Below are 22,575 nucleotides of genomic sequence, written 5' to 3'. Positions count from 1 at the left end.
TTCCTGCTCCTCTGATGCTGCTTGGCCTGTTGTCTTCATCCAGCTCTACACCTTGTTATCTATGTAAATCTAAGCCTTTTTGTTGTATTTTCAGAAGAAGGGTCTAGGCCCAAAACGTCAGCTTTCCTGCTCCTCTGATGCTGCTTGGCCTGCTATGTTCATCCAGCTCTACACCTTGTTATCTCAGATTCTCCAGCATCTGCAGTTCCTACTATCTCTGAAACAATTTTTACCCCCTTATGTACTGCTACTTTCCAGACTTACTTCAATATCTCAGGGACCATATCTACTAACCTTGAGTTCTGGTGATATTTTTTCTGAACCCTTTATTTTCATACAGTTAATGGACAAAAGTTTTCCATGTGAGAGCTTTACAGTAAGGTGAGAGAAAAAATATTTCATTTCTCAGTTAAAAAAAACAAAATAACTGTGTATGCTATAAATCAGAAACAAAAACAGAAATTGCTGGAAAAGCTCAGCAGGTCTGGCAGCATCTGGGGAGAGAAATCAGAGTTAACTCTGAGGAAGGGTCACTGGACCTGCAACATTAACTCTGATTTCTCTCCACAGATGCTGAGTTAACTCTGAATTCTCTTCACAGATGCTGCCAGACCTGCTGAGCTTTTCCAGCAATTTCTGTTTTTGTTGGTTTGTTTCTCATTCTGGGTTGGATTCAGACTGTGTTCAAGAAGGTGAAATTATTGCAACAGGCTATGTTATCCAGTTACCTCCAAGTTTAGGTTAACAGACAGGAATATGATGGTGTTCAATAATCCAGATAGTTGAGCTAATTATCCAGTGAAAGTGATTTTTAATTCTATCATGTGAATTTGAATTCAATTTAATCAAATCTGGAAATTAAAAAAAATTCTGGCATTAGAAAACTGGACCATAAAGTTTTTGGATTGTCATCAAAAGAACCAACATCATCAACAGAAGAATGTGTGATACAGTCTGCATTTTAACACTGGCTTTTTCACCGCCCTTTAATGTGGTTCCAGCCATACACCCACTTTGGGTAGATAAAATTGAGTAATAAGACAATGACATTACAGGGAGAGCATTTCTTGGCTTGGAACCCATACAAATCCCAAATCCTGATTTCTATCAGATGTGATATTATTAGCCCACAAGCATGAGTATTATATATACCAATTCTTTAGTTGGTCAAACATTTATTTGGGGCTCGTTAATTCTATAATCTACTCCAATCACCAATCCTTAAACTTTCTCAATGTCAACTTTACCTCACTAGCAATCATTTGCATAAGGTCCCTCAGGTTGCCATTGGTGACAACCAATCAGACAGCAATTTTAGTTCGGACCTTTAAATGAAATGTGTTTTTGAAGCACATTTCATTGCAGTGCACCCCACTGTCTACCTCTAGCTAATGCTGTGACATCACCTCTATGACACACACTGTATGCCTTTAGGCTGACAAGTTCCCACTTCCCACCAACTGGGGAATGGAATAATAGTGAAACAGTTCATTCAGGTTCCTTGCCAAATGCAGCTACATTAAAAAGAAGCATATTTTGGGAAGAGGGTATATTCACACAGAGTGGTATGATAGAATGAATGCAATTCAACACAACAATAATAGATCCAGACTAAACAATAAGGGATTTTCTAACTATCACCATCTGTGCCACTGTTTCACGATCAATGCCACGGAATTGAAGTTATCTGGAGCCCATGTTTCGACTGGACACTGCAGACTTTGTAAGTGACCTTATCCAACATTCTTCCCAAGCATATAACCCAGACACAGGAACCCAGTTTCCTGTTGGGGTTTCTGCCCAACATCTAGTTGCACTGGTGACTGATCAAGTGGGGATTCAGTCAGGTATGTTCTTTACTGATTGCTGGGATTGTCTGCTGGAAATAATAACCAGAGGAGATCACTGACATACAAAAAGGAAATGTTTAGGAGAGGCTGAACATGCCCTGTAAACTAATTAACAAACCCTTTGCTTTGGATTGAAAACTAATCTGCAAATTAACAACTTTTAAGCATGAAGATGTAAAACTTCATATTTAACATGTGGCTGAATTTATCATTTCATAATCAAGAAGGGAACCAAGTTCCAGGGAAATGTTCCTACATCTTTTATGGAGGAGTTAATAGTCTAATGGTATTATCAACAGACTGTTAATCCAGAAACTCAGCTAATGTTCTGGGGAAAGAGATAACAAGGTGTAGAGCTGGATGAACACAGCAGGCCAAGCAGCATCAGAGGAGCAGGAAGGCTGACGTTTCGGGCCTAGACCCTTCTTCAGAAAATGTCCTGGGGACCCAGGTTTGAATTTTGCTATAGCTGATGGTGGGATTTCTTTTATTCTTTTATTCTCTATTCATTAACAGGATGAGGATGTCGCTGGCTAGGAAGCATTTATTGCCCATCCCTAAATTGCCCAGAGGGCAGTTAAGAGTCAACCACATTGCTGCGGGTCTGGAGTCACATGCAGGCCAGACCAGGTAAGGATGGCAGCTTCCTTCCCTAATTAAGAATTTGCTGGTATCCATAAAATCATTGTCAATTGTTGGAAAAACCCATTTGGCTCACTAATGTCCTTCAGGGAAGGAAATCCGCCATCCTCACCTGGTCTGGCCTATACCTGACTCCAGATCCACAACAATGTTATTGATTCTTAATTTGATTGGCACCACATCCACAAGCATCCACTCTCTCCACCACTGATGCTCAGTTGCAGCCGTGTACTATCTACAAGATGCACTGCAGAAATTCACCAAAAATCCTGAGATAGCACCCTCCATAACCCATAACCACTTACATCTCAAAGGACAAGGGCAGCTGATACATAGGAACACCACCACCTGCAAGTTCCCCTCCAAGCCACTCACCATCCTGACTTGGAAGTATATCAACGTTGCTTTACTGTTACTGAGTCAAAATCCTCAAATTCCTTCCCTAAGGGCATTTTGGGTCTACCTACAGCACATGGACTGCAGGGTTCAAGAAGGTAGCTCACCACCACCTTCTCAAGGACAATTAGGGACAGACAATAAATGCTGGCCAGCCAGTGACACCCACATCTTGATAAAATAAATGTCACGGATATCTTGAATGGACCATCAAAGACAGAAATTGAATGAGTTATCTTTTTACACAATTCCTTAAACACGTGTTTTGGACCCGCCCACTATTTCACCTCCTGGATAGAAATTCTTTCTGGAGTTAGCTACTCTCTAGTATCTTGCTCACATTGTCCAAATTCACATGTGAATTAAGAAATGCCTCCTCCAACCGCTGCAGTCCACCTGCTGTAAGTTGACCAGGGGAGAAGATATAGACATGGCTTGGAGGGAAGAGATTCGGTAGGTGGAGTCTGGAGGGATAGGGTGAACTGATCCATTAAACTGAGAAGATATGTTGGGTCCAAGAACCTTTCCTGCTGTGAATGCTTGCTGCATTTCTTTCACGGCCATCATCAAGAGTTCCACTGCTTTCCCTGTCAGCATTAAACTTCTGGTGCCTCTTTAATATACAATGAGGCTTAATTCCAAGTCAGATCAAGGATTCTCTTTGTTCATGTGAAGGTTGAGCTTTGAAATTTCCACCAACATTCGTGATAGATACATGTCCATCTGTCCTGATGGCTGTAATGATTTTGGAATGAGGAAAACTCACTCTGTTTCTGCCGCTTTCAGTTGAAACCATTGTGGAACTTGTAATATTTCTATTTAGCAACAGAAGCCAGATGTTGGCAGCCAAAGATACTGAATGCTAAAGAATATTTTAGAGTAAAACAGCTTCATTAAGCTGCTCTGAATTGTTTTGCCCAGTTTTCTCACAGAACATTCTTTCACTGCCAAGGTATCACCAGGACTAACTGACTGACTGAAGATAGAGAGTTGGGACAAAGGAGGCAATTTCAATCTGGCAACCTGTAACTAGCGGAGTGTCACAGGGATCAGTGCAGGAGCCACAATTATATACAATACATATTAATGATTATAATGAGGCAAGTTAACGTACTGCAGCCCAATTTGTGGATGACACAAAAAGAGGTGGGAAGGCAAGTGGTGAGGATGACACAAAGAGATGCCATAGGGATATAGATAGGGTTAAGTGAATGGGCAAAAACTTGGCAGATGAAATATAATGTAGGGAAATGTGAGGTTATGCAATTTGACAGGGAGAATCGAGCAGCTGGTTATTATTTAAATGGGGAAAGACTGCAGAAAGCCCCAACACCGAAGGATTTCAGGAGTCCTTGAGCATGAGTCACGAGAAGCTAGCATCCAGTTTCAGAGGGTAATGTGGAAGGCAAATGGAATATTGCCTTTACTTCATAGAGAATAAAGTAGAAAAGTAGGGAAGTTTTGCCAAAACTAAGCTAAGCATCTGTTCGACCACAGCTAGAATACTGTGAATAGGAGGAGATATATTGGCACTAGAGGCAGCCCAGAGAAGATTCACTTGGCTGATACCAGGTATGAAAGTCCCCACCGATAGCTATTCACCCTCCTAGGCACATCATTATCCATACCTCTATCTGTCCAACAGTTCTTCTCTCCCTTTGGGCTCTATCCCCACCTATCATTTACAGTTTACCCCCTCCCCCGACCCTATGTTCTGCAAATAAACCAACATTTTCCTAGCCACCATCAGTTGTGAGGAAGGGTCACTAGACCCAAAACGTTAGCTCTGATTTCTCTTCACAGTTGCTGCCAGACCTGCTGGGCTTTTCCAGGAACTTCTGTTTTTGTTTCTGATTTACACCATCTGCAGTTCTTTCGGTTTTTACCAGGTATGGGGGATTGTTGTATGACGAAATGTTGAGTAGGTTGGACCTGTACTCCTTGGAAACACATAAGACTCCTTGGTGGCTTGCCAGAGTAGATGCCAGCAGGCTGTTTCCCTTTGTGGAAGAGTCTAGGACCAGAGGGAATAATCTCAGTGTAAGGGACGAGGTTAGCCCATTTAAGAAATAAAGGGAAATTTCTCTTCTCAAATGGTAGTGAATCTGTGGAATTCTTTTTAAAGCATCAAGTATATTTAAGGCTGAGATAGACAGATTTTTAATTAGGAAGGAAATCGAGGGTTATGGAGAAAAGGCAGGAAAGTGGAGTTGAAGGTAATCAGATCGGCCAGCATCTCATTGGATGGCAAAGCGGACTTGATGGGCTGAATGGCCTATTTCTGTTCCACCATCTTATAACTCAATTTCACTTTGGTTCCCAACCCATGATCAATATCCTGCCAATGGGCACTGATGAAGGGTAACCGCTTGGAGAAAGTACCAGATAGGTTATGAAACTATCTCAGCAGCAGTCAGCTCTCAGTATAGGACAGCGTAAAATTACATGGCATTCTGGGGAAGGAATATGGAATGTCGGTCTAGATATCCTTTGTTTTAATCTTTCATGGGATATGGGCGCCACAAGCATGGTGAGCAAATTGCCATTAAAATGAATGGCTTGCTCGACCACTTCAGAGGCAGCTAAGAATCTGGGTCTGGAGGTTTCCATAAGCCAGAGCAGGTAAGGATGGCAGATTTCCTCCATCAAAAGAACTGAGTAAACCTGATGGGTTTCTACAACAATCGATGATAGTTCCATATTAGTGGAATCTTGTAGGGGCCTGAATGGACAATGGCAAGAAATATTGCAGAATTAGTGAGATATCCGGAATCAGCTCACCGCGTCCTTTCTGGTTTTCACAAATGGTGAGGTGACTATCTCGCTAGGCAGAGGCAAGCTGCCAGTTTAGGGGGATTAGCACTCACTGAACACCTTATTAACACCACAGCTCATCTTATGAATACTCAGCTTCCCATCTTACCAAACGTGCGCAATCAAACTTGACGGCGACATTTCTCGACGTGGAAACCAGAGTGAGTACCTGGTGACCCTCGCTGCTGGAAACCAGGCACCAACATCTCCATGGGTACAGGCCACACATGCTCCACATCCATGAAGACTGGCATCTGACATGGGTGGCATGGTGGCTCAGTGGTTAGCACTGCTGCCTCACAGTGCCAGGTACCCGGGTTTGATTCCACCCTCAGGCAACAGTTTGTGTGGAGCCTGCATGGGTTACCTCCGGGTGCTCCGGTTTCCTTCCACAGTTCGAAGATGTGTACGTAAGGTGGATTGACCATGGGAAATTGCATATACTGTCCAGGGATGTGCAGGCTAGGTGGGTTAGCCATGGGAAATGCAAGGTCACAGGGATATAGTAGGGATTTTGATCTGGGTGGGTGCTCTTCAGAGGATAGGTGTGGACTCGATGGGCTGAATGGCCTGCTTCCACACTGTAGGAATTCTATGATTCTATGACATGTGCCAGCCTCTAAGAACCCTCCTGGCCCATCTCCAATCCATTTACAGGACACTCTGCCCTTCAATGCTGCCCCTTAGGTTGCCCTGGTGACTCTGATTGTAACTCTGCAGCAAGGACACTGTGTGCTCAGGGACACCATCCCCCAGCTCAGGGACTGCACCAGGCTGTATCTCCGGGATCCTCAATCACTGTCAGAGCACTTACTCTCTCTGAACCAATCTGATGCTCACTCCATCCCTGCATTCCCTGCCTGCACATTGTCTCCTCAGTCAGGGACAGCTCACTGAGCTGCTGCAACAAAACAGAAACTGCTGGAGAACATCAGCAGGTCTGGCAGCTTCTGAAGAAGAGTCACTAGACCAGAAACATTAACTCTGATTGTCTCTCCACAGATGCTGCCAGACCTGCTGAGTTTCTCCAACTATTTATTTTTGTTTCAGATCTCCAGCGTCTGCAGCTTGTTGTTTTATTTTATTATCACAGTGCTGCTGTATTGTCATGCTATTTAGCAGAGGTACAAAGGCAGGAAACTTGTCCTGATGTCAGCAGGTTAAGGCGAATGGCCTTCACCTAAGGAGTCCCAGCACAGTCAGTCAAAGGCAGCCTCTGATACAAGTGCAGGAGCTTGGGCACAGTCAGCCATTTGGGACGGTCAGAGTCAGAATGGCGTGCAGCCCACCACGCATCCTGATTCTTTCTGCTCCCACTGGGGGCTGCTCTCCTCCTGCAATGAGAGAGGTGGTATTACAGGAGATCAAAGTGGGTGTTACTATTGGTGCAGGTGGGGAGGTTTCATGAGTGAGCAGAGGGCGTGCAGGGTCAGTGGTGTTGGGGGTTTGGAGCGGTGAGGGAAGAGGTTGCAAGCAATCGTGAGGCTGGTCAAGCATGAGCCTTAGGAGGAGGAGGTGAGTGCAGTAGCAGAGAGAGAGAGATATTGGAGAGAAACTAGTAGCACTGATCCTGGCAGGGTGACGATGATCTCCGACAGCTGATACTACACTGATGCAGTTGGCAGCTTCGACCAGGCCAATATGGCCTGGAGTTAAGTCTTTCTCCACTGGTCCTGGGGGAAACAGGACAACTGGACTGTGCCTCACCCTATTAGGCAGGACCTTTACTTCTGTGTCCACACAACGGGGCTTAATGGGCTTTTAAAGATTTTTCTTTTCTTTATTCATTCACAGGCTGAGGGCATTGCTGGCTAAGCAGCAGTTATTTGCCCATCCCAATTGCTCAGAGGCAGTCTGGAGTCACTGGCAGGCCAGACCAGGTAAGGATGGCAGTTTCCTTCCCTAAAGGGTGTTAGTGAACCAGGTGGGTTTTTCTAACAATTGACAATAGATTCACAGTCGTCATTAGATTCTTAATTTCAGATACTTATTGAATTCAAATCCCATCATCTGCCTTGGTGGGATTTGAACCCAGGTCCCCAGAACATTATCTGGATCTCTGGATTAACAGTCCAGCGATAATACCACTAGGCCATCACCTCCCTCCCCCTCCATTAGCACCAGGATTGTCAGTCCATTCCAGGATATTTTGGCAGTGGCGAATTGTTGTGGGTATAGTACATGGTGGAATGGGTAAGATGTCAGACAAGACGAGCACCCTAGAGGTGTGGTACGTAGGTAATGAGTCACATTTGATAAGATACAGCAAGTAAACTAGGCTTGGCCGCATTTCAAAATACCCTCCAGAAAACTCAATTCAACTTGCATTTACCCAAGAAAACACAAGATTTACTCCATGGTCACCATCGCAGAGGCTAACCTTCAACTCCAGGCTCATTATTTATTTGAATTTAGATTGCTCCAGCTGTGATGGTAAGATTTCAATCCCTCTCACAGAGCATTAGCCTGAGTTTCTCAATTCTTGATTTAGTGACATTACCATGACTCTACCATGTCGCCATTTCAATGCCCCCTACCGAAATATTCCTGAAAATCAGAGAGCAAAGATTTTGTTTTCTATCTCAGCAATATGAGAATTATGACATGTTTTGAACATTCAGCAAACTCCCCACTTTAACAACTAATTGAACTCACATGTTATAGCACTTCCTGCTGAACTGTGACCTCCAGCCTCATGGGAAGCTGTCTGCTCCAGGAATACTGCAGTGTCCTCTCTGTAATCTCTTGCTCCTTCATTCCCAACATCTGCAACAAAGAATACATCCATTGTTACAAACAACTTTACTAGAAACACATTATCCCATCATTATCACAAGTTCTGAGGAAGGGTCACCAGACCCAAAATGTTAACCCTATTTTTACCTTCACAGATGCTGCCAGACCTGCTGAGCTTTTCCAGCAACTTCTGTTTTTGTTCCATTATCACATTTCTGTTTGCAGCTAAATTAGCTGCTGCACTTCCAACATTACAACAGTGACTGTGTTTACTGACCAGTTTTTCAACTGGAATGCACTTTGCAACATTCTTGCTGTAGAAATTACAAGTTCTTCTGTTTAATTATAGCACATCAGTCTGTGGGTGAGGTAAGAGAGGATAAATGATTGGAAATAGTCTGTGGCTGGATAAATCCTTTTGATGCCACGAATCAAGTTAAAGACTAGCTTGGCTGCAGGCAAATGGTGCCGACCCGTATTACAGCCTACCCTGTCCTCGTGATGTTAATATCAAATCTCTGTGTAAAGTTTTAGATTCAGTGAAACTCAAACAGTCCATATTTATTTCCAAGCCTTGCCACTCCTGCAGTAATACAAATGCCTCAATAAAACCAGTTAATATATTAACACCAGAAATCATCTCACCCTGGTTGAGAAAACTACAACACTGTGCAACACACAAGAAGAGCCAAAACAACTCAATGGAGCAGAAAAACTCTAAAAATAGTTTATTTGCTCTGCAAAACTCTTTGGTGTGAACAGTGAAAAAACACACCTGTGACTCAAATTATTTGAAAATGCTCCTGCCTTTTGTTTCTATGGAATGAACAGTCAGCGGGAACTTGTAGTTTGGGAATAGGAATTGATTGCACAGCTGAAACTGAGGTCTCAGTTCGTCCCAAATGGTTTTTGCCAAATATTGATCTCCAGGGATAATGGACATTGCTTGCATCTGAATTATCGCAGGAATTATTGACCGACATTTCAGTCAGTTTGACTGCCCTCATCCATCAATCTGTGGACAGGCATATTCTATGCCAGGAGCCACTGTGGCTATTAATTCCAATAGGCGAAGAAATGGACCAGAAATCCAGCCTATCCCGATCCAAACAGAAATCCCAATCAGAAATCCAAGTGTGAATGGCCACAACACCAGAAAGTTATCAGGGCATCTCTACAAAAGTTCAAACATAAAGGAAGGAAGGATGGTTCGTCTGTTAAAAGATGGAGAACCAAGGTACTATACCAGAAGAGAATTCAAGACTTGCAAGGAGGGAGACAACCTGGAACTGACAGGAAAACTTAGGGTTAAATCAGACGTGAAAGGTAATGGGGGTGGCTGGGAACAGCAAGACCATGGGACAGTGTGGGGTCAGAGGGATTCACGAGATGGTGTTGAAGAGCTAATTATGGTGAAAGGAAGCTCAGGCAGATTCTGTACACAAACATTAGCACAACGGGCCAAATGGCCTGTTTCTGTGTTGTAGGCTTTCTGTAATTCTTCATGTTTCTGTATGTTTTATCTTAACTTACGGCAGACTATGCTCTGCTGCTGTGGGACGTTTCTGCAGACTGAGGCAACACAGACAGCTTGATATTTGCATTCTCGATATTTATCTGTTTTCTAGTCCTAACACACAGAGGGCTGACACTTGTGGAATTGTAACCGTAGCATAAATAAACCAATGTAAATGGGGAGGTTGTGTGTGAGCAATGAGTCATTTAACCTCAAGCATGAGTCTGAGCATGAAGCTGTCTGAATCCAGTCCCCAGGTTTCAATAGACAAGCTGCTGTTTGTTATTAACATATAAATCAGAGAATCACACAGCACAACACAGTCAACAGACCCAGAACCTGACCTGACCTATTTTAACACAGGGATATAAATAAAACTAAATTGCAAACTGTTTGAGGAAATCAGAAAGGATTGGATTGGGAAAGGCAGTTCGTCCTTTGAGCCAGGTACAATCTCTTCACTGGCTTGCATTTTGTGAATCTCTGAGGGGAAGTGCCTGGCTGTTGGAAAAACATGCAAGGACAGGCAAGTCTGCAACAAAAAGGTGGCACAGTGGCACAGTGGTTAGCACTGCTGCCTCACAGCGCCAGGGACCCGGGTGTGATCCCAGCCTCAGGCGACTGCCTGTGTGGAGTTTGCACATTCTCCCTGTGTCTGCGTGGGTTTCCTCCAAGTGCTCTGGTTTCCTCCCGCAGTCCGAAGGTGTGCAGGCTAGGGTGGATTGGCCATGCTAAATAGTGTCCAGGGATGTGCAAGCTAGGTGGGTTAGCCATGGGAAACACAGGGGTAGGTGGGTCTGGGTGGGCTGTTTTTCAGAGGGTTGGTGTGGATATGATGGGCCAAATGACCTGCCTCCACAGTGTAGGGATTCTATGATGATGAACATGGTAAAAGGAGAAAATAAAACTGCAAAATGCCGTCTTTCAACAAAAGGGAGTTGATTACTGGAACAAGTTGTCAGGGAAATGCACCGAAGTGGAGAATAGGAATACAATCAAATGATAATTAGATGTGCAGAGAAAAGATATTGGTGTTATGGGTCAACCTACAGCAAGTGGGCTGCAGTAATTCAAGAAGGCAGCTCACCCCCACCTTCTCAAGGGCAGCTAGGGACAGGCAATAAATGCTGTCCAGGGTTGAAAAGGTAAGAAAAGCAGTTTTTCATTTCTTCAGCCGTAAGCTGTGAGTTTTAATCAATAAGTCAGAGACATTTTGAAAGTGAAACAGCTTCTCTGTGCTCCTTGAAAACCAATGGAATCTTTCAGAGAAGGACAACTGAGAAACAGCACCTGGCCAACACAAGGATCATAAAGATCATCTCAACAATCCCTGTGAACGGGAACCACCGAGCTGCTTTTCCAGTTTTCCCTCCATCCATAACACCCATGTGTTTTTTCCCCAGACCAGTCTGTATCTGTCTGTGTGTGTGGGTGTGTAAATGGGGGGTTTATTAGGGGTTTGGTTAGCCTAGTTGGCTGGATAGCTGCTTTGCAATGCTGAGTTAATTCCAACAGCGTGGGTTTAATTTGCACCCTGACTGAGGTTACCATGAGGGATCTCCTTCTCAAACTCTCCCCTCACCTGGGACATAGTGACCCTCAGTTTAAACCATCACCAGTCGTCTTCTCTAATGAGAGAGAAAAACCCTACGGTCTTGTAGGATTATGCTGGCTTTTATAAAGGAATTAGAGTTTTAGGTATTTTTAAATTATATCACAGGATGAGGGTGTCACTGGCCAGGCCAGCATTTACTGCCCATCCCTAATTGACAAGGGGGCAGTTAAGTGCCAACCACATTGCTGTGGGTCTGGAGTCACGTGTAGGCCAGACCAGGTAAGGATGGCAGTTTCCTTCCCTAAAGGACATTAGTGAACCAGATGGGTTTTTCTGATAATCGACAATGGATTCGTGGTCATCATTAGACTCTTCAAGAAATTTTATTGGATGTTCCCTGGGTCTCTGGGTTAGTAGACTAGCAATAATATCACTCAGCTGTTGTCTCCCCCCAGGCAACAGGCTGCTTTCAATTGTTGAACGGTGTCTTGATTTGCCAGGTTTGATATTTTTGTTGCAATGCTCGATGTTCATGTTAACATTCCTTGTGCACTGTTCTGAAGATGCTGTGCAGATTGCTGGCTCCCATTAATAATGATGGGGCATCGTTGCCCTTCTTGAAGCTTCAATGTCTAGGAATTTGTGTTGAAGGCCTGAGACCTTATCCTCTAGGTCTGGAAATCCTTTTTTAACTCAAAGATCCATGGCTTCTCGCATGTTGCAGGCATAGTCATAGAGTCATACGGCATGGAAACAGACCCTTCGGTTCAACTAGCCAACGCCACCCATGTTCCCAAACTAAATTAGTCCCAATTGCCTGCACTTGGCCCATATCCTTCCAAATCTTTCTTATTCATGAACCTATCCACATGTTTTTTAAATGCTGTAACTTTACCATCATCCACCACTTTCTCTGGCAGTTCCTTCTGCATATTAACCACTCTCTGTGCAAAAAAGTTGCCCCTCATGACCTTTTTAAATCTTTCCCCTCTCACCTTAAAAATATGCTCCTAGTTTTGAACTTCACCACTCTAGGGAAAAGACCTTGTCATTCACTATATCTATGCCCCTCATGATTTTATAAACCTCAATAAAGTCAGCCCTCAACCTCCTAATCTCCAGTGAAAAAGGCCCCAGCCTATCCAGTCTATTTTTATATCTCAAACCCTCCATTCCCAGAAACATCCTGATAAATCTGTTCTGAACTCTCTCCAGTTTAATATTATCCTTTCAATAGTAAGGTGATCAGTACAGTACAGTCTTCCAGAAGAGGCCTCACCAACCCCACCATGATGGCTCAATTCCTACACTCAAAGGTCTAAGTGATGAAGGCAAGTGTGCTAAACGCCTTGCTAACCACCCTGTCTGCCTGTGATGCACATTTATGTACCTGAACCCCTAGGTTTCTCTGTTCTACCACACTACCTTGGGCCCTACCACTAATTGTATAAATCCTGTCCTTGCTTGTTTTACCAAAATGCAACACCTTATATTCATCCAAATTAAAGTCCATCTGCCACTCCTCATCCCATTGACCCAATTGATCGCGATCTCTTTGTAGTCTTAGATAACCTTCTTCACTGCCCACTATGCCACTTTGTTGGTTGGAGAAACTTTTGAATCGTCACTGGTATTAATTTGTGATTAGAGTGTGCAAAATCTTCTTCAACTGTTGGCCCTTTAAGTGTCAGGGCCCCTACCATTTGCGGCTGTTGGTTGAATGTAGTCTGTAACAGTCCCAGAGGACCTGTCCAATGTCCCATTCCTCTTTACCAGGCATGTTTGGCAAGAGTTGAGATTTCAGGATGTCAATCTCTTTCTGCTTCCATCATATGCTCTAACCTTCATCAGAGGGAGGAAATTCTTCCTCTAACTGTAACTAAAATTGCTGTCATTGCATGTCGTTGATACATTGAGTGAAATAAGTTGACAGCTTTACCTCTTTGATCCTTTCTTCAGCTAAAGGGTGACTCCCTCAAAAAAGACAACCAAGATTTCACAAACACGGGTGTCTGAATCCAAGGAGAAAGGTCTAGGCCCTCTGCCTCCATTGACTGGTCATTGGCAGGTCCTCAGACACTCTGGCTACATTCCCTGGACTGAGCTGCTAAACCAGCTGCTCCAGAACTCAGGTGTGGCCTCACCCGAACAGAGCTGTAATTCTGGGGCACTCCAGCTCCTTCGTTGACTCTCCACAAAAGATGTCAGTCATCCTGGAAATCGGAGATTTCTGGCAAAGCAATTAACAAATTATTCAAACCCAAAGAATGTTTCTCCTTCTCTTCCAACAGGACAATCTTGGCTTTAAACAGATGATTACCAACAGTGGTCTGATTGAAATTACAGCTGAAACTCTGCATATGTAAATAGTGGAGCCACTACTCAGTGTGACCTGCTTGTGTGTTCATGTTGTGGTATACAGAATGGTGATTGTTTTTCCATGTACCATTGTCAACTTCACATGCTTCAATAAGGTATCAACTGAAGTATGATGTGCGGCAGTGTGAGATTATTCACTTTTGTCGTAAGAATAGAAAACATAGAACATAGAACAGTACAGCACAGTACAGGCCCTTCAGCCCACGATGTTGTGCCGAACTTCTACCCTAAACCTAAGGTCTATCTAACCTCCACCCCTACCTTATACTATCATCCATATGCCTATCTAATAGCCACTTAAATGCCCCTAATGAGGCCGACTCCACTACCCTCTCCGGCAATGCATTCCACGGCCCTACCACTCTCTGAGTAAAGAACCTACCTCTGACGTCTCCCCTGTATCTACCTCCACTCACTTTAAAACTATGCCAGACTATTTTTTAAAGAATGTGTAACTTGTAAGTGTTGATGTTCAGAGGGACTAGAGTATACTGATAGAGGGAATGCAGGAAATTAGCATGAAGGTACCAGCAAGTGAATTGGAAACCAAATGGTCTGCTGAAGCAAACTGCAAAACTGCTGGAGAAACTCAGAAGGTAGCATCTAGAGAGAAACAGTTCATGTTGACACCACCCCCCACCCCCAACACCCACCCCGCCCGGCCCCTCAGTTCTGAAGAACAACATCTGGAACAGAGAGTGCAGACTCCATATTTAAGGAGCTTGCACTGGAGGCATTTCAGTGAAGGTTCACGAGATAGGTCCTTGGGATGAGAATATTGCTTCCCAACCTCACTCCCACTGTGGCCCCATTTTGGGGTTTGAAAATTGTGCTGAGCCCTCAGTGAGAACTGAGAGAGGTGAGGGTCTGTTAGAGAGGGAGCACATCTGCTCGAACTCAATCAGAGGTACACAGCCACCAACACTCTCTCAGAGCTCACAACCCTGTAGTTTCAGCTGGTGACCAGACTGTGGTTCTGAGACCCAGACTGGGAGTCCCAGATTTGTTTCACAAATGAATGAATTGGGTCTACGCTGTCGACAGGGAGAGGATTTAGATGGATGTAACTCTCATGATCTGCAAGTCCTGAGGGAATAAGAATGAAGGCCCAGGGCCCGAAACTCACTGAAATAAGAAAATAAATTTACAAAGGAGGCATTTAAAGAATAACCATATGAATGCAGTATAGCAATGTAGACAGCAAGGGTTTATTCCAATTAACATACTCTTAAATTATCTGAATTGGAATGTTGAAATTAAATCATGGATATAAATAAAGGCTCGAATGATAAAACATTCAGTCCATTGGAACACTCACACTCCCAGACAGAAAAGAGGGAGAGAGGTGTAGGATGTGTTACAGTGTCTGTTTACACACTCTCCTCCAGTCCACAATCCTCTCTCACATTCTTTGACAATTTTCTATCAATGAATTTTCATCTGCTCCATTTGTTTCCTCAAATTTTGAAGCACTATGCCCTCCTTCCCAAGTATGCAGTTACTAAATTTAGAAAAGTCCATAAAACTAGCTTCCCATAAAATTTGATTTTTAATTGACTCCAAAGGTGAAGAATAATTCTATTTCAGGCACCATCAAAGATACCCCGACTGGGAACAACACAGGGTTAGATGTGAGGAAATGCCCTCTGCACTCCCACTGGCAGAGACAGTGGAATCATGATATTGCTCCTGGGTGAGTAACCCAGAGCCCCAGAGAATATTCTGGGGACCTGTGTTCAAATCCCAATGTGGCAGACGGTTGAATGTGAATGTGAAGAACAACCTGGTATTAAAACTCCAACACTGACTGTGAAACTATTGTAAACACTCAGCTGGCTCCCAAAAGTCATTTACACAAAGAACCTGCCATCCTCACCTGGTCTGACTGACATGTGATCCCAGATCCATAGCAATGATGGTTGGCTCTTATCTGTCCTCTGAAATGGCCAAGCAAACCACTCAGTTGTTTCAAAGTGCTGAAAGCCTCAAAAAATGGAGCCAAACTGGTCGATGACCTGGCATCAATTAAGGCACTGGAAATGTGAACAGCAGAAACAGCCCTGTCAACCCTACAAAGTCCTCCTCACTACCATCTGGGGGTTAGTGCCAAAATTGGGAGAGCTGTCTCACAGACTAATCAAGCACCAACCTGACATAGTCACACTCACAGAATCATACCTTACAGACAATGTCCCGGACACTACCATTTCTGCTACTGTTTCTTGTTAAATTAGTGTTGTTTTTTGTTTAGTTATTGTTTTGTAATCACGGTGATGCTGGTGAATGGTGACATTGTACACTTTTCACTGTGCTCCTGTATTCCTATACTTGAGCACACGTGACAATAAAATCTGATTCTAATTCTAATTTGCTTCCATAGTTGTCCTGGTACTGCACATCTGGTTTTACAATGGACGGTGCCCACCTGAGCTACCACGCTCTTTGAGAGGTCCCACACCTTCCTATTATCCTGATGCTCCTTAAAGACCATGTGGGTATAGGCTGAGATAGGATCAGGCTGGAAAATGCTCAGTACAGTTAAATAGTCAACCCTTGCATGAGTCCCAGAGAACCTCTCTCTAATGCCTGTTGACCTAAACCCCAGGTAAAGAATATTTGCAGGAGCTGGGGGAATCTGAGAGTAGCAGTGATCAGAAATGTTGCTGATTACATTGGATTGTAGAGCCTCAGCTTCCTCCCTCAGCCATCGCTGCACCCACTGAGAAAAAAGTGTGAATGACAGAAAGGTTTTGGGAAAATCATTTACATAAGAACATCAGAACTAGGAGCAGGAGGAGGCCAGTCATCCCCTCGAGCCTGCTCTGCCATTTAATATGATCATGGCTGATCTCATCTTGGCCTCAACTACACTTTCCTGCCCGATCTCCATAACCCTTCAACCCATTACTGATTAAAAATCTATCTCCTCCCTAAAGTTAGTCAATGTCCCAGCATCCACTGCACTCTGGGGTAATGAATTCCACAGTTCATGACCCTTTGAGAGAAGTAATTGCTCCTCATCTCTGTTTTGAACTCTGCTCCCCTGATCCTAAAATTAGATCTCTGGCTCTAGATTGCCCCACATGAGGAAACATCCTCTCTACGTTGAATTTGTCAATCCTCTTTAGCATCTTCTCTCCCTCAATTAGATCTCTTCTCATTCTTCTAAACTCCAGAGAGTACCGGCCTAAACTGTTCAATCTCCCTTCATAAGACAAACTCCTCAGCTCTGGAATCAATTGAGTGAACCTCCTTTGAATTGCCTCCAATACAACTACATACCTCCTCAGGTAAGAGGACCAAAATTGTATACAGTACTGCAGGTGTGGCCTTGCTAATGCCTTGTACAGTTGCAGCAACACTTCCCTATTCATGTCTATTGATATCATTAGTTTCCAGAAATCTACTAATCTCTATCTTAAATTTGTTCAATGACCCAGCTTTGAGGTAGAGATTTTCAAAGATACACCACTTCTTGAGGGAAGACATTCCTGCTCAGTTCAGTCGTAATAACATCAATATATTTACAGGCAAATTAGACAATACACTGAGGGTGAAGATATAAAGGTATGATAATGGAAAGAGATGAAGTCAGATGGGGAGGAGGTTTGTTTGGAACATTAGCCCTAGCATGAATCAGTTGGGCGGAATTGCCTGTTTCTGGGCCGTAAATTCAATATTAGTCATCCACAAGGATTTCTGGGATAAGGGCATCACAAACAAGGTCCCCATTTCTTGCCTACCCCTAACTGCCCTTGAACTGAATGGCTTGTTACACCATGTCAGAGGGTAGTTAAGAGTTAACTATATTGCTGTGTGTCTGGAGTCACACGTAGACCAGAACAGGTAAGGATGGCAGGTTTCCTTCCCTGAAGGATATAACTGAACCAGATGGGTTTTTCTGGTTACCACCACGAGGACTTCATGTTCCAGATTGATTGAGAATGAAGAGTGAGATGGGGAGAAAGTTACTGAGAATTTTTAGGATGTGGAATGAACTGCCTGGGAGAGTGATGGAGGCGGATTCCATAGGAGGTTTCAAAAAGAGAGCCGGGTGTGTATTTGAAAGGGATGAAGTTAGAGAGCTACGGAGATAGGGCTGGAGAGTGGGATTAGCTGGGTAGATCTTTCAGGAGCCAGTACAGACACAGTGGGTGAATGGTCTCATTCTGTACTGTAAAATTCTATGATTCACCGAACGTCAATTTCACCAGCTGCTGTGGTAGGATTTGGAACCTTTATGGCAGGATTGGCTGTTTGCTTGTTGAGGAGCAAAACCAAATAAATTGTAGCTGCCAGTAATCATACTCCATGTGAGAGGAAGGCAATGCCATTCACACAGCTGAGATTTATTTACAACCAATTACAATCCACCAGCAGCACATGGTAATTACTGATATTGAACCCCCAAGTATGGCAGAACAGATAAGATGATTTGTTCACTTGCTCTTCTCAGTGATACAGCAGCAATGGCAACTCCTTGGAACACATGTGGAGGCAATAGAAGCTGTCTCAGTCTTCATTACACAGTTAATGGTCCCACTGCCAATTCCTCATACCATTCCATCCCTCCCTTTCACTCTATACATCTCCTTTAACAGCTCACAATTCTGGAAACTTTCATCCTACATTTTAGATTAACTTCAAGGTTAGATCCCAAAAGGCTGCCCCAAGCCCATCACTCTCTTTTTTGTACTGACCCCGAGTCTCATTGTGTATTCCAATCCGGTTTACTAAGTAATGGTCTCCCTCCTGTACATTGCGAAATACTTATTAATTATCCTTAGCTTATGCGTCACATTATTTTGGTACTTAATGTGATCAGGGTTTGAAAAAAATAAATTAATTGATTTAGATCTCATTTGGAAATGAATGCTGTTTTAAGGTTTTTTTGTTTTTAAAAAGTGAGTTTTAAGAAATGAATTTGTTCAAACTTAGAATTTCAAACCTTGGTCATTCATCCGACTCCCATCAATGTTCTGCATGGATGCAGACAATTAATAAAAACTGAACATTTTAACAGGCTGTTTCAACACTGAGAAATTCTTTATAATTAAGAGATCCAGTCAGTGCCTTGTGACCGAAGGTACTTTCCTGCCTTGATTTATGAGTCCCATTCCACTGTTCCTTGTGGTGATTAGTGTTCCTGTGTTACGGAAACATCTAGTCTGTAGAGGTTCTGATTCTCACCTGCAAACTGTCTCTCTCTCTCTCTGTCTCTCTCTCTCTCTCTCGCAAATTCCTTTTGTTGTCTCTCTGTAGCACTGATACTATGATCAATACTCTTCCAAACCCACATTGTGCTGTCTGGGTTCTTCATGAGTCCTCATTCCTGCCACCTTCAGTTTACTGAATTCAAGGGATCATTTAAGGTGATTGGAGGAAGGTATAGGGGAGATGTCAGAGGTAGGTTCTTTACACAGAGAGTGGTGGGTGTGTGGAATGCGCTGCCAGCAGTGGTAGTGGAGTCAGATACTTTAGAGACTTTTAAGCGACTCTTGGATAGGCACATGGAGGATAGTAAAATGTAGGGTATGCAGGGTAGATTGATCTTAGTAGGATAATGGATCGGCACAACATCGTGGGCCGAAGGGCCTGTACTGTGCTGTACTGTTCTATGTTCTATGTTCTATGTTTGCACATTTACAGTGTGAGGGATGGGGCACAAGTGGGGAACATGTGACACAGAAATCTCAAGTGCACAACCTTTGGTTCGTGAAAAGAAAACCACACGATGTGAACTTGGGATTTCTCACCGTTTGTTCCCCAAGAACATCTCCTGGCCTAGAACATGGAGTGACAACCCCCTCTTAAGACTCAACTCAACCATTTCTGTCTGAGGGACATCACAAACAAGGTCACAGTTTCCTGCCTACCCATAACATCCCTTGAACTGCGTGCCTCGCTACACCGTGTCACAGGGCAGTTGAGAGTCATTCACATTGCTGTGGGTCTGGAGTCATGTACAGGCCGGACCAGGTAACGATGGCAGATTTCCTTCTCTCATGGGCATGACTGAACCAAATATGTTTTTGTTTTCATAAAACTTCAAGAACTGTACAGCTCCTCACCCACCTCCTTCAATCTTCAGGTATGTTACCACATTAATCATTTCCTGAATCGGTCTCCCCCATCCCACACCAATGTGATGGGGTCCAACACATGGCATTTCATGCCTCTGGGTTTTCCCAAGGCATAAAAATATAAATCTTACACCAGAGCTCTTTGAGATGAACAGTGTGTTTTGGTGCAAACAAATTACTAGGGTCAGATCATTGAGGTAAGCTCCTCATTGAAGTTCAGACATTACATGGCCAAGAGTTTACATTTGCAGCTTAGAACAGCTGATGTCCTTCCCATGTGTAAACTCCCATGCCATGACTTCACATCAGTGAGGTGATGGTGAAATGGTAATGTCACTGGACTAATAATCCAGATACTCGGCAGATGATCAAAAATCGAATGTAATGTGAGTTTGGAATGCCAAGCCATTTATAATGACCGTGATTCACTGTTGGTTGTCATCTGGTATAATCTGCTGTCCTTACCTAGTCTGGCCTACATGTGACTCCCTACCCACAACAATGTGGTTGAGTCTTAACTGCCCTCTGGATTAGTAGGAATGGCCAATAAATGCTGGCCCAGGGAAATAATAAAAAAGCCATCTGCACCTACTGTGTAAAAACCAGCCCCATGTATTTCTGGGGAAGTTGTAACAAATTGTTTTCAAATCTCTCCAGCGCATCTACTGACATTTCCAGCAGCTGTCTGTTTTGAAATTACTTTCCATCTCGCTACCTCTAACTCCTCCAAATTTACTTTAATTTGAAAAAAATACCCAATGGAAATCAAAATAGTGTGTGATTTATAACAACCAAAGAGTAAGCCGTATGTTCAGAGTGAGGGAGACTTCATCAGAGTGAAACCGAGGCAGGATAGCTGGGAATTTGGGTCAATGTAGGAATTGGGGGCAGTGTGGGGAAAGAGGTGCTTTAATTACAGTTTATTCCAAGAAATAAAGTCTCTAGAGTGAGAGTTGAGCCGGAGAGGAAATAATGGACAAATCATGAGGCTTCTCTGAGACCAACAGCAGTGTGATGTCTCGAGGGCACAGAAAGCGGATATTTGGTGAGTAGGTTTAGTTAGTACTTCTAATATTTATAGTGAAAGTTGTTTATCTCTAGAAATTTTTCTCTCCTTTTTTGAGAAATAACTTGCTATGTTTTCATGTTAAGTCCATAGTTATAGGAACAGGAATAGGCCATTCAGCCCCTTGAACCTGTTCTACTATTCAATGAGATCATGGCTGATCTGTGGCCTAACTCCATATAACTGCCTTCGGAAGGTGCCTGGATAAATTATTTGCAGGGTAACAAATAGTATTAGAGTTCCAAGGCAGTAGGTCACAAAGGCCACATGGACTATATGTTCTGCATTATGTGGAAGTGACAGACAAACCATGCGTCCCAGACAAACACATCTTCAGGAAGTGTTACTACCTGCACAAGCTCAGGCCTGGGTTTTGGAACTGGAATCACTGTCATGCATCCATGAGGCAGTGGACCATGGGGATAGGCTGGAAAAGGAGGGTAGCCATTCTGCAGATGAGAAGCTGTAGGCAGACAGGCACTGGTATAGGAGGGAGGGTCTTGCATTTCTGAGGAATTGGGACCAGTTCGGGGAAGGTAGGACCTGTACAATTCAGGCAGGTTACCCCTTAATGGGCCCAGGACGAACAGCCTTGCAGGGAGATTTGCTGGCTCTGGGGATTGGGGTGGGTTTAAACCAGTTTGTCTGGGGGATGAGAACCTGAGAGGTAAACCAAATAGGAAGGAGCCAAAGTTGTTAAAAGGAAATCAAAAAAGGTGCTACAGAGACAGGACATAGGAGAAATAAATCTGAATATTGAATATAGCTCAAAAGCAGAATGAATGAATGATTTATGGTTGTCACTTGCATTTTACCACGAATAATACGGTAAAATACAGTGAAAAGCTTCAATTGTTGCCACGATCTGGCACTATTTTGAATAGTTTAAGAATAACAAGCGTAAAAAGATATAACTGAAAGAGAGTCCTGCACCACCTTGCTGCCTGTGCTGGGCCCACCTCGTCACTCTTTCGGTGCCATCTCTTCACCGCTGGGCCCACCTCAGCCCACTGAGTCCCACACTGAACCTAACAACCAGGAGTCCTTGGCTCCACTGCCACCTCACCAGTGCCTGGGTACCCCGCACCGGGCATATCACACTGCCACTGCCACCTCACCAGTGCCTGGGTACCTCGCTCCGGGCATATCACACTGCCACGTCACCAGTGCCTGGGGAGCCCGCTCCGGGCATATCACACTGCCACTGCCACCTCACCAGTGCCTGGGTACCCCGCTCCAGGCATATCACACTGCCACTGCCACCTCACCAGTGCCTGGGTACCCCGCTCCAGGCATATCACACTGCCACTGCCACCTCACCAGTGCCTGGGTACCCCACACTGGGCATATCACACTAACACCTCACCAGTGCCTGGGTACCCTGCTCCAGGCATATCACACTGCCACTGCCACCTCACCAGTGCCTGGGTACCCTCCTCCAGGCATATCACACTGCCACTGCCATTTCACCAGTGCCTGGGTACCCCGCTTCAGGCATATCACACTGCCACTGCCACCTCACCAGTGCCAGGGTACCC

At 44.0% G+C, this 22,575-nt stretch overlaps 1 protein-coding gene across 2 annotated transcripts in view; it reads right to left on the bottom strand.

The window, feature by feature from the left end:
* The window catches only part of LOC125486086 (myoD family inhibitor domain-containing protein-like), an 81,067-nt gene that overhangs the window by 30,349 nt on the left and 28,143 nt on the right, over nt 1-22,575 (bottom strand). For both annotated transcript variants that reach the window (XM_048612172.1, XM_048612171.1), the window contains exon 3: nt 8,358-8,468. In XM_048612172.1, coding sequence (XP_048468129.1) covers nt 8,358-8,468 — 111 coding nt within the window. The remainder of the gene's footprint in view (nt 1-8,357; nt 8,469-22,575) is intronic.

Source organism: Rhincodon typus, chromosome 25 (genome assembly GCF_021869965.1).
Source record: "Rhincodon typus isolate 14 chromosome 25, sRhiTyp1.1, whole genome shotgun sequence".
Taxonomy (NCBI): domain Eukaryota; kingdom Metazoa; phylum Chordata; class Chondrichthyes; order Orectolobiformes; family Rhincodontidae; genus Rhincodon; species Rhincodon typus.
This window is presented reverse-complemented; position numbering and strand designations above follow the sequence as displayed.